Source organism: Meles meles, chromosome 9 (assembly GCF_922984935.1).
Source record: "Meles meles chromosome 9, mMelMel3.1 paternal haplotype, whole genome shotgun sequence".
Taxonomy (NCBI): domain Eukaryota; kingdom Metazoa; phylum Chordata; class Mammalia; order Carnivora; family Mustelidae; genus Meles; species Meles meles.
Genome location: NC_060074.1, coordinates 26,656,440 through 26,669,402, shown reverse-complemented (window position 1 = coordinate 26,669,402; position 12,963 = coordinate 26,656,440). Strand labels below are relative to the sequence as shown.

The following is a 12,963-nucleotide window of genomic DNA, read 5'->3' as shown; positions in this document are numbered from 1 at the left end:
ATTCCCCAGAATAGATCACATACTGGATCACAAATCAGGACTCAATGAGTACCAAAGGTAGAGGTCACTCCATGCATATTTTCAGACCCAATGCTTTGAAACTGGAACTTAATCACAAGTGGAAATTTGAAAAGAACTCAAGTACATGGAGGCTAAAGAGCATCCTACTAAAGAATGAATGGGTCAACCAGGAAATTGAAGAAGACTTAAAAAAATCATGAAAGCAAATGAAAATGAAAACACAACTGTTTAAAATCTTTGGGATGCTATGAAGGTAGTTTTAAGAGGGAAGTATATAGCACTAGAGGCCTTTCTCAAGAAACAAGAAAGGTCTCAAGTATACAACCTAAACTTACACCTAAATTAGCTGGAGAAAGACCAACAAATAAAGCCTAAGCCCAGCAGAAGAGAAATAATAAAGATTATAACAGAAATCAATGAAATAGAATTCAAAGGAACAGTAGAACAGATCAACGAAACTAGGAGCTGGTTCTTTGAAAGAATTCAAAAGATTTATAAAACCCTGGCCAGACTTATCAAAAAGAAAAGAGAAAGGACCGAAATAAATAAAATCATGAATGAAAGAGGAGAGATCACAACTAATACCAAGGAAATACAATTATAAGAATGTATTATGAGCAACTATATGCCAACAGATTAGATAATCTGGGAGAAATGGATGTGTTCCTAGAGACATATAAACTACCAAAACTGAACCAGGAAGAAATAAAAAACCTGAAAGGACCTATAACCAGCAAGGAAATTGAAGCAGTAATCAAAAATCTCTCAACAAACAAGAGCCCAGGGCCAGGTGGCTTCTCAGGGGAATTCTACCAAACAGTTAAAGAAGAATAAAGAAGAATTAATACATATTCTTTTGAAGCTGTTTCAGAAAGTTGAGATGGAAGGAACACTTCCAGACTCTTTCTATGAGGCCAGCATTACCTTGATCCAAAGCCAAACAAAGACCCCATCAAAAAGGAGAACTACTGACCAATATCCCTGCTGAATATGGATACAGAAATTCTCACCAAAAGACTAGCCAATAGGATCCAGCAGTACATTAAAAGGGTTAGCCACCATGACCAAGTAGGATTTATTCCTGGGCTACAAGGTTGGTTCAACACCCAGAAATCAACGTGATACACTACATAAATAAAAGAAAGGACTAGAACTATATGATCCTGTCAATAAATGCAGAAAAGGCATTTGACAAAGTACAGCATCCTTGCTTGATCAAAACTCTTTACAGTGTAGGGATGGAGGGTACATACCTTAGTATCATAAAAGCCATAAATGAAAAGCCCACAGCAAATATCATTCTCAGTGGGAAAAAACAGAGCTTTTCCCCTAAGGTCAGGAACAGGACATGGATGTCCATGCTCACCATTGCTGTTCAACATAGTACTAAAACTCCTAGTCAAACTCTCACTCTTGGCAGATAACATGATATTCTTTTTTTTTTTTTTTTTTTTAAGATTTTACTTATTTGACAGACAGGGATTACAGGTAGGCAGAGAGGCGGGCAGAGAGAGAGGGAGAAGCAGGCTCCCCGCTGAGCAGAGAGCCCGATGTGGGACTCGATCCCAGGACCCTGAGGTCATGACCTGGGCTGAAGGCAGAGGCTTAACCCACTGAGTCACCCAGGTGCCCCTAACATGATATTCTATGTGGAAAACCTAAAAGACTCCACTCCAAAACTGCTAGAACTCATACAGGAATGCAGTAAAGTGGTAGGATATACAATCAAAGCACAGGAATCAGTTACATTTCTCTACACCAACAATGGGACAGAAGAAAGAGAAGGAGTTGATCCCATTTCTAATTGCACCCCAAACTGTAAGATACCTAAGAATAAACCTAAGTAAAGAGGCAAAGGGTATGTATTCAGAAAACTATAGAATACTCATGAAAAAAAATTGAGGAAGACACAAAGAAATGGAAAAACGTTCATGCTCACGGATTAGAAGAACAAATATTGTTAAAATGTCCATGCTGCCTAGAGCAAGCTACGTAATCAATGCAATCCCTATCAAAATATCATCAACTTTTTATCACAGAACTGGCACAAATAATCCTAAAATTTGTATGGAATAAAAAAAGACGTTCTAAAGTGAAACGGCCTTTCCCGCCATGTGTACTTGCTCGTGAAGAAGACAGTGACCTCTAGTGTAAGGACCTCTAGTTTCCGTTTCATGTTCCTGCCGCAATTTGCACTGAGGCTCTAGCAGTTTTTCCCACCATTGCTCTGGCACCATTACTGCAAATGTCAACACAGGGAGAAGGACAGACAAAGATCTAGTATCATAATGAAAATAGTCTTATCTTTGCAAATCACCTGGAAAGACTCAGGGTTTTGCTGATCATGCTTTGACTGATGGAGGTAAAACCCTCAAATATCTCACTTGGGAAGGGAAGGGGAGAGGCTGGGAGCTTCTTTGAGATGCAGACCAGAGGATGCCTCTATTTGACTGTCCTAGCATCCCTAAGTCCTGTTTCTAAAATACTCTGATTACCCCAGCTAATCATCATTGGGCGGAGCACATTCATACCAGGCCTTTGGCTGAACTGCTTATTCAGTGAGCTGACAGTAAGTGACAGTAAGTGACAGTCCCTGGGGTAGAGGCAGGAGGGTAAGAACATAGCTGTAATTTTTGTTGTTGTTGTTTTTAAGATTTTATTTATTGGAGAGAGAGAGAGAAACCGCGAGCACATGAGCAGGGGGAGTGGCAGACAGAAGGGGGAAACACACCCCACTGAGCAGGGAGCCCGATGTGGGGACTCGATCCCAGGACCCCAGGGTCATGACCTGAGCTGAAGGCAGATGCTGAACCAACTGAGCCACCCAAGCACCCCTGTAGCTATAGTTTTCAAAGGAAGAGCCACAGCTCGTTCGATGTCCCTCCACATCTCTTGGAAAGGAACACAGCACTTGGCAGACCCGACTCACTTTACAAAATTAAGAAACTAAGTGCCAAGGAGGCACAGTAATCCGTCTAAAGCCATACATGGCTCATGGTACTGAGATTTGAACTCCAGCTTGCTTATTTAAAATCCCTGTGCTCTTTAATAAACAGAGCTGAAAGTCAACAGGTAAAAGAGGTGTTACCCACATAGGAAGTGGCTATAAGTTGCTAGTCTTCAATTGTGTTTACCGATGGATAAAACTCTTGTGAATTGCTTGGTTCCTCAAATCCAACCATCAAACGGATTTCGTTAAAATGGAAGTTAGGAAGAATCTGTCTGAAGATAGTACAATAGTGCTTCGTTCATTTGGTAATTATAAAAATTGTATTGGTTCGGCTTAGCAGTGTGTTGAGCTCCCAAAGTAAACCAGGCATCGTGAATATTTAGGTATCTTTTACCTAGCAGATCGTTTCAATTCAGTAGTGCCTCGTCTGTGGGCAAAATGCTGTAGCGGGAGCTGGGCGATGCAACATCCGCTCATTTTAGAGGAAGAGATACGTGAAGAACCTTCATTCTGTAGACATTAATGAAGCGCTTACTTTATGATCAACACAGGAAGCCATCAGTCAATATTTCAAACAAAATTCAGCACAAAGCCACGTTCACACTAGTCCAGCACAGTCTCTCTGAACAGAGTAAGGCTCTTCCCATTTTCTGGAGCCGGTGTGATAGGACCTAGGAATCTGGAGTTTCCATAAATGTCCCCAAGGCGTCTACTGCCCGTATTTGGGATCTCCCTTCGAGAAACTCTGGCTATGCCAAGAGCCTCCCAGAGAGTTTCTTGATATCCAGGGAAATCATCTCTCTCTCTCTTTTTCTTTCTTTTTTTTTTTTTTTTTTTGGTTTTGGGAGTAGGTGTTGCTGAGGTTATCAGTCACCTCTGAATTTTTAGGGGGTGTGCTAGGATTCTGCAGTTCCTCCCGAAGAAGGTTCCTATAGTCTCCGTTCCTGGCCTTGCAGCCTGCAGGACCCTTGGCTAGATGCCAGCTTCGTGTTCCACTGACACATTGACTACATCAGAGGCAAAGCCATAAAAGGCACATGGTGGTGTGGAGAGTGAGTTATGGTAGGTGCTGAGAGGTGTGCCAGGAACCGGGTGGTCTGGGAAAAACCAAGCACTGTGTTGGCTTTCAGCTTCTTCACCACGTCTAGCTTATCTGACACTGTGTGGGCGCCTTCATATCTCACCACAGCAGTCACGTTGTTTTAACGGGCCTCAAATAGAAAAAGGCAGTTAGTCTTCTGTGTTCTGTCAGGTTGCACACGGACTATAGATGTGTGTTACAGCTATTTTCGGGATGCGTTTCCTTGGGCAGGGAAGCAGCCCCAGGTGGGGAGCATCTGCTTTTCTGTGTGCATGTGTGTTTCTGTTTCCAGATCTCCCCGCTGGTCTGCTTCCTGCTGTCCCCTGCGGCTTCCTTCATCACCGGACAGTTGGTGGATGTGGACGGGGGCCAGTCCTTGTATACACACCTCTTCAATGTACCAGGTGGGCCCGCAAGAAATGACCATCACTAACTTTATGCCTTTTCAGGTTCAAGTTCTCAAAATCTCTTTCTTTTTGTAAGATTTTCTTTATTTGAGAGAGAGAGAGAAAGAGCAGAAGCAGGGGGAGCTGCAGGCAGAGGCAGAGGGAGAAGCAGGCTCCCCACCGAGCAGGGAGCTTGATGCGGGACTTGATCCCAGGACGCTGGGATCATGACCTGAGCCGAAGGCATATGCTTAACTGACTGAGCCATGCAGGTGCCCACATTTTCAAAAAAATTTTAAGCAGTTACAGGAAGGATTAGGGTTTTCTCTCACAGAACATAAAACATGTACAAAATGTTTATATTCCTGAAAGCATCTTTAAAGGAAATGTTCCCAGTCAAAGAAAATATCTAAATATTTTTTATCATAGCACATATTTATCTATTTTAAGAAATTGCCTTGTGTATATAGGTTGGTGGATTTTTAACCTTGAAAAATATTCTTGATATGAATATATATGTATAAGGAGGAGATAGAAAAGAGGCAAGAGGTTGCCTATTTTTAAGATGTAATTCCTCTTTGTTCCTCTAATAAGTGAGTTGTACATCTGAGCAGAAGACTGAGACCTATTAGGTGGGGAAGGGTGCTACGGTACCATTTTACATTATCTTAGGGATATATATTGAATGAAACCATAGGAATTTGCTATATTCAACTATTTTTTTCTTTTTTGTTAATTTAACTTAATTTTTTTTTCAGTGATCCATAATTCATTGTTTATGCACCACATCCAGTACTCCATGCAGTACATGCCCTCCTTAATACCCATCACCAGGCTCACCTAACCCCCCATCCACTCCCCTCCAAAACCCTTAGTTTGTTTCTCAGAGTCCACAGTCTCTCATGGTTTGTCTCCCCCTCCAGTTTCCCCAACTCACTTTTCCTCTCCATCTCCCAGTGTCCTCCATGTTATTCCTTATGCTCCACAAGTAAGTGAAAGCATATGATAGTTGACTCTCTCTGCTTGACTTATTTCACTCAGCATAATCTCTTCCAGTCCTGTCCATGTTGATACAAAAGTTGGGTATTCATCCTTTCTGATGGAGGCAAAAATATTCCATTGGTCCATAAATGGACCATATCTTCTTTATCTATTCGTCTGTTGAAGGGCATCTTGGCTCTTTCCACAGTTTGGCGACTATGGCCATTGCTGCTATGAACATTGGGGTACAGATGGCCCTTCTTTCCACTTCATCTGTATCTTTGTGGTAAACACCCAGTAGTGCATTTGCAGGGTCATAGGGAAGCTCGATTTTTAATTTCTTAAGGAATCTCCACACTGTTTTCCAAAGTGGCTGCACCAACTTGCATTTCTACCAACAGTATAAGAGGGTTCCCCTTTCTCCACATCCTCTCCAACACTTGTTGTTGACTGTCTTATTAATTTTGGCCATTCTAACTGGTCTAAGGTGGCATCTCCATGTGGTTTAGATTTGAATCTCCCTGATGGCTAATGACGATGAACATTTTTTCATGCGTCTGTTCGCCATTTGTATGTCTTCTTTGGAGAAGTGTCTGTTCATGTCTTCTGCCCATTTTTTGACGTGATTATCTGTTTTGTGTGTGTTGAGTTTGAGGAGTTCTTTATAGATCTTGGATAGCAGCCCTTTGTAGTGTCGTTTGCGAATACCTTCTTCAACCATTTTTAATATACAAAACCAGTAGTTTCATGAGTCTCGGCCAAATATAGACGTTGCACACAAATATAAAATTCAAAGGTGTTTACACTGTTGCTGAAGAGTGTTCAGTGGCTTCTAGCAAATCAAAATGTGGTTGATGTAATGCATGTGTATTTCTTTTTTTTTTTTTAAGAGTATTTATTTATTTATTTCAGTGAGAGGGAGAACACGGGAGAAGGGGCAGGCAGAAGGACAGGGAGAGTGAATCTCAAGCAAACTCTTTGCTGAGCATGGAGTCCAAAGCAGGGCTCAATCTTGCGACCTGAGATCAGACCTGAGCTGAAAGCAAGGGTTGGACACTTGACCGACTGGGCCACTCCAGACCCCTGTATGTGCATTTCAGTTTCATATCAGGGACCGAGGTTCACCCTACTCTTTTGTGTACTAACAGTCTACTCCAGGCTTCAGACCTTCTTTGCATTAATAAATGATAAGTATGGGACTTCATATTATTATTTCCCCCTCCTATCTAGATTTCTTTACTAGTAATTACTAGTAACATCAATGTGGTCATGTGCAGAAGATATCATGGTTTTTGTTTTTTTTAAAATTTCATTTATTTATTTGACAGAGATCACAAGTAGGCAGAGAGGCAGGCAGAGAGAAAGAGAGGGATGCAGCCTCCCCACTGATCAGAGAGCCCAATGGGGGGCTCGATCCCAGGACTCTTGGGTCATGACCCAAGTCGAAGGCAGAGGTTTTAACCCACTGAGCCACCCAAGCGCCCCAGATATCATGGTTTTAAGGCACCTGGTTAGAAAGACAGAAACGACTCCATGTTGTATAATACCTTTTTTGGATAGTAGTTAAAGTGACCACTTCCCTCCCCGGCGGCGCTGAGGGTATTTGTCGATTCTGGTTTAGAAAGGGAAAGGAACTCCAGATAGCGGCTTCTCCAGGCCACTAGTGAAAGATTTTCCTTATGTGATTCCAACACTGTTTTGTTTTGTTTTTTAAGATTGTACTTATTTATACTAGAGAGAGTGAGCAGGGTGAAGGGAGAGGGAGAATCTCTAAACAGACTCCCTGCTGAGCCCAACGCAGGGCTCCATCTCACGATCCTGAGATCCTGACCTGAGCCAAAATCAAGAGTCGGATGCTCACCCGACGGAGCCACCCAAGTGCCCCAAACACTGTATTTATTAGTGTAGAGATTTTTAAAAAGTTTTTGGTGAAATCAGCTAAAGCAGTTTTTCCAGAATATACTCCCTCCACCACCCAGGGATGCCTGGGGGCCTCAGTCAGTCAAGCAGCTGCCTTCAGCTCAAGTCATGATCCCAGGGTCCTGGGATGGAGTCTCACATCGGGCTCCCTGCACAGTGGGAATCTGCCTCTCCCTCTGCCTGATCTGCTTGATGCTCCCCCGGCTTGTGCTCCCTCTCTCTCTGACAAATAAACAAAATCTTAAAAAAGAAAAGCAAAGAAAAGATATACTTTTGTCCCCACCCCACTATGAGTGGGAAAACTGAGGCTTTCTGTCCTGTGCTTTCTTGAAGATTGCCAGCCCGGGAGTGGCGAGTCCTGGAGTAGAAGGTCACACAGTAGCCGTGTGATCTGGGAAAATTAATTTCTGTAGGCTTCCATTTTCCTTTCTATAAAGCGGGGTCACTTACAGCATTTATTGGGTTAACGGTTCGAAGCATTAAATTAGATAATGCACATTTATAGCCTATCTGACAACTGTCAGATAGGAAGTTTTTAGCTGTAGCTCATACTGGCCTGAGCAAGAAGGGCATTTGTTGGCCCGTAACTGAACGGTCTGCTAGACTTGAATTATTCGCTCATTGAACTCTTCGGGGGCAATGTTTCTTTTTTTTCTTTTCCCTCTGTTTTTGCTTCTGTGGTGTTGGCTTTCTCTTAAGACGGACTCTCCTGGTTGCAGAATGGCTGCCTGTCCCCCTAAAGCCACATGCTTCTTTTTCCCCAGCCTGCTGGACAGAGAGAAGGGAGGGGAATGACGTTTTAGAGCATTTCTAGCAGAATTCTGAGACCTACTCTGTTGTGGACCAGCTGAAGTGTGTAGCCCTCCCCAACCAGTAGCCAGAGGCATGACTTAGCTCAGTCGGAGATCAAAGTGGGGCCACTTCCCCAGAAACTCATGGATTTCCCCAGTGCAGGTGGAGGCTCTTGGAAAGAGAGGATGAGGGACTGGATGCTGCACAGGCAGCTGTGTGTGCCCAGTCCAAAGTAAGCATCTTGGTTCCCAAAGAAATAGTATGTGTGGAACAGCTGCGGTACACCGAGCACTCTGCATAGGCCGACAAACTTAATTTTAACAACTTTAGAAGAGCAGATGTTGTTAGCAACCACCCCACCCCCACCCCACCCCAGGAAAACAGGCTCAGGAGGAGGAACCTCTCCAAATTTGGAAATGCTAGAACGTGGCAGGGCTGGGAATTCAAAACCAGGATTTTCTCAAGACCTTTGCCAGTTGTCCTAATGATTTCTTTGTTCTTGCCGAGAAAAGAAAAGGGGTGAACCAGGAAAAATCAGAAGGGAGTCTGCTGGAAACTAAGACGATGAAGGAGGTTAATAGATTTGTGCTTGATGTGAGCTTTTCCGTTTACTCACCAGATCACGACAACTGGCCTGACGGAGCAGGGGATCTTTCTGTTGTCAAACAGATGAAGGAGGCTTTCAAGAGTAAAAGCAAGCTCTAAACTAAGGAAACTTCATGTGTCTTTTGTCTCCAAATGCCTTAGTATCTCAAGAACACATTTTGGTGCTTTCCAGGAGCTGATAATATGAAGGGAACAATCACTTTCTGCCTTTTAATATTATCAATCGTGCCTATGCAAAAACTATTCTGGAAATAATGTATGTTTAAGCCCCAAACAACACTGTTTAGCCTGTGATTAAAGATTTCCTTTTTAGGAATGGGGCTTAACATATGATTATGCCTTTCATTTCTAAGCAAGCTAATTGAAAAATGAAATCATTTCAAATTAATAATAGAGGTATCATGATCTCCCAAAAAGGTTTTAATATTTGGTTGTAAAGGTGGGCAGTGCACCCAAATTCTGGCCTCAGGATGATTCTTAAAACTAGAGATATACAGTGATTCATATCTCATGGTGGGTATCATGCTTTTGGAGCCATAAAGCTTTATGATAATTATCGATGGATGATTTGTTTTGTTCATGAAGTTAGATTTGCATAAAGCCTCTTGAGTCAAGGAAAATAAAGTCATGTGCAGCATTTCTTGGAAGTATTTGATTTGTGTCTTGATTTCCAATCTAAAGTATTCCCTTTTCTTCATGTTTCTCTTTTTGTATGCAAAACCAAAATCTTAAACTAAATGTGATGCAAATTAGGGTTCAGTATTCTACCTTCAGTTGACTTTTTTGGGCAATGATCCCAACTTCTGAAATGCCTTTTATAAATTATGTACATTCATGTTTTTGTCTTAATTAAACGTCTTTTAATTGACTTATTCCCTCTTCAAGTCAAGTAGATTATTTTCTTTATTCTCAGTGCAAAGTACAGATCTTCCTTGGCTTACAAAGGGGTCATGTCTAGATAACCCCATTGTTAGCTGATAATATCATTAAGCCAAAAATGCATTTAATACACCCAACTTATTGAAAATCAATCACTTAGCCTCGATCCCTTAAACATGCCCAGAACACGTTTGTTAGCCAACAGTTGGTCAAGATCATTTCACACAAAGCCTACGTTATACTAAAGTGTTGACTATCTCATGTAATTTATTGGATACTGTGCTGAAAGTGAAAACCAGATGGTTGTATGGGTGCAGAATGCTCTGTAATTTATGCTGAAAGTCTTTTCGCTTTCACACCACAGTGAAGTTGAAAAATCACGTCAAACCATCGTTAAGTTGGCGACAGCTGTATGTAATTTTCCATGCTCCGGGAAGGGACCCACAAATCTGCCATTTTATGAGGCTCCCACTTGGGGCCGGGACCAAGGTGAGGCTAATTAGGTGCCTGGGGGCAGCATGAGAGAGATGCTCACTCTTGGGTGAGCCCAAGTGCAGAGTCGCCCCTGAGAGGACACACACAACTGTACATTTTGTGTCCGTGCTATTCACAGGGAAAGATCAGAAATCTTTTCCTTCTAGAAAAGACTTTAAAATGGCCAGCTGGACATGATAATATCGTAGTTGCTAAGCATTCAAGCCACAGGTTAACCCTAACATAGGTTGGTGTGGAAGATAAAGAGACAGGGAGGGCTTGCTTTTCAAATTCCCTCATGCCAATGACCGAAAACAGCCCCACAGATCTCCATGATGTTGTCGTGTGTTTATTTCTATGTAAGGCATGGAGGCCACCCCACATAGCATGACACATAGCTACCACTCCTCATGAGATCTTCTTGTTAGCCCAATGATTGGACAGCTGACCATTATCTATGTTCTAGAATCATAAGTCTACTCCCCAGGACTTCTGTACATTTCATGCTAGTGTCCTCTCAATAATGTTCTCTTGCTACTACACTTAGTAAATTTTGCTAGAGACTGAATATTCCTGAAGAAGTTGAATCATTCAATAATTTTGAGTCCCAGTGTGCTCAGTGTTATGTTAAGAATTCAGTGTGCAGGGGCACCTGGGTGGCTCAGTGGGTTAAAGCCTCTACCTTTGGCTCCGGTCATGATCTCAGGGTCCTGGGATTGACCCCCACAGTGAGCTCTCTGCTCAGCAGAGATCCTGTTCACCCGCCCCCCTCCGCCTGCCACTCTGCCTACTTGTGATCTCTGTCTATCAAATAAATAAATAAAATCTTAAAAAAAAAAAGAATTGGGTGTGCAATTCTGAAAACAAAACAACAACAAAAAAACCACACTGACCTTGCCCCCCAACAGAGCTTACAAGAGTAAGAGAGAGAGAGAAGAACATTAATCAAGCCACATACAAATTTAACCCTCCCTTAAGAGCTCTAAGTGCCATAAAAGGTAAGATCGTGGTGCTAAAGGCATATACCAGGAAGAAAAAGACATCAAGAGGAAAAAACAACTCTGTTAATTGCATTAAACGAGTGGAAAATCTCCCCTACCCACATGCTGCTCCTTTTGTTCATGGCTTATGTTAGTTCAGGTCCTCTGGGAAGCAGGTGCCAAGACAGAATGAGATGTGCATGAGACGTGGGGGAGATGTCTGCAGAGGCGGGGAGCCCCGGAAGACAGCAGCGACCTTCAGACCGTGAAGCAAGTGTGACGCCCGTGAAAGAGGGACAAAGACAGGAGTGAGCAGGAGGCAAAGGGAAGGACTGCTGCATGCACACGTTCACACCACGGTGGGGCCTGTGGGTACCAGGAGACACTTGGTAGATGACCTGGGTTCCACATGGTCACTCTTGTCCTCACTGTCTAGGAGTAGCTCTGCTCCTTCTGCTGGCCAGGGACACTCCTTTTTTCATCAGCTCGTGGCAGCACACAGGCAGGCCAATGGTCCCTGGACTCGGCCACAGTTCATAGTTCAATGGGACCTTCCTGGGTCCCTTGGCAAGAATGGCTTTTTTGGAACCAGGACTTGCAATGCTGCAAGATTCAGAAATGGATGGGAATCACCAGGTCCCACGGTGGAGCTTTGGAAGTGTTGGTAAGTAGGACCAGTCCCTCTTCCACTCACTGGTTCCCAGAAATGCTCCCAAAGCCTTTGGGGAAAGGCATCGTGACAGATGGTACTCCAACCTTTCAGAAGGTTGCTGGCACTTAGGCTGTGCATTGGTTGTTCTGGTCCTCTGTGGAGCTGGTTCCTTCTAGAAGCACCGTGTGTGCAACGACTGATGGTTTCAAGGTCAGGGACGCAGTCTCACACATTTTCCTGGGAAGTGGGACACCTGACTGGATGCTGATGCGTGGGATTCTGTGCCTGTGGATCAGTCTTTGTATAAGCCCCAGGAGACTGGTGTCTGAGTCCCTGCGAGCAGGAATGGTAAATTCTTACCTGGATTCAGTATCTCGCACTATGAGCTACCACAGGGGAAGGGAGCGAGGAGAGACTGGCTAATAGGAAGTAAGGAAAACTGTAAAGAATAATGGAATAGGGGCACCTGGCTGGCTCAGCTGATAGAGCACAAAACTCTTGATCTCAGAGTGGTGGGTTCAAGCCTCACGTTGGGCACAGGACTTACTAAAAAAAGCAGTATGGGAAAAGCAGATATAAAGAGCAGCTACTAATCTACTAGGGCCGAGATGGCAATTAACTATGCTCCCCAAGGCCTAAGGGGTGCATTTTGAAGCTGCCACATGCCTATATCCCGTGACCATCAGCCCCTTTTATTTTCAACACTATCCCAAGGCTTGGCTCAAAAAGTATCACCTTGTGGTTAATTGTGGAACCTGAGCCTCTCCGGACAGGGCCTTCTTGAAAGCCAAGACTTGGCTGCCAAGTTTCCACTTGAGCTCTAATTTCTTCTCCTAGTATTTCTTTTGCACTCCTCCTTTACAAGGGTTTCACTTTGATGAGGAGGACAAAGGCAAGACAGATGTCCTTTAAATGAAACTTAACAGCTTGCAGTCCAGGGATATTCGTTAAAGACCAGAAGCAACATTATCTTGACAATAGCTAGATGTTCACGGTCCTGTAAGACCCTGCTTTGCGCATACAGAAATTCCTTAGAAACCTATGTTATCGGGGTGCCTGGGTGGCTCAGTGGGTTGAGCCTCTGCCTTCAGCTCAGGTCATGGTCCCATGGTCCTGGGATCAAGCCCACATCGGGCTCTCTGCTCAGCCGGGAACCTGCTTCCAACCTCCCCTCTCTCTGCCTGCCTCTCTGCCTACTTGTGATCTCTGTCAGATAAACAAATAAATTTAAAAAAGAGATC

At 43.5% G+C, this 12,963-nt stretch overlaps 1 protein-coding gene across 3 annotated transcripts in view; it reads left to right on the top strand.

Annotated features, from left to right (window-relative positions):
- LOC123950713 (peroxisomal trans-2-enoyl-CoA reductase-like) overlaps nt 1–9,384 on the top strand; it is a 34,663-nt gene extending 25,279 nt beyond the window's left edge. The window contains exons 7-8 of one of the 3 annotated variants that reach the window (XM_046019007.1): nt 4,345–4,456; nt 8,751–9,384. In XM_046019007.1, the coding sequence (XP_045874963.1) occupies nt 4,345–4,456; nt 8,751–8,836 (198 nt within the window). In that variant the 3' untranslated portion in view covers nt 8,837–9,384. Of the gene's footprint in view, nt 1–4,344; nt 4,457–8,643 lie in introns of all 3 variants that reach the window. The other 2 variants (XM_046019008.1, XM_046019010.1) reach the window with 2 other exon arrangements.
- Nucleotides 9,385–12,963: the final 3,579 nt, after the last annotated feature.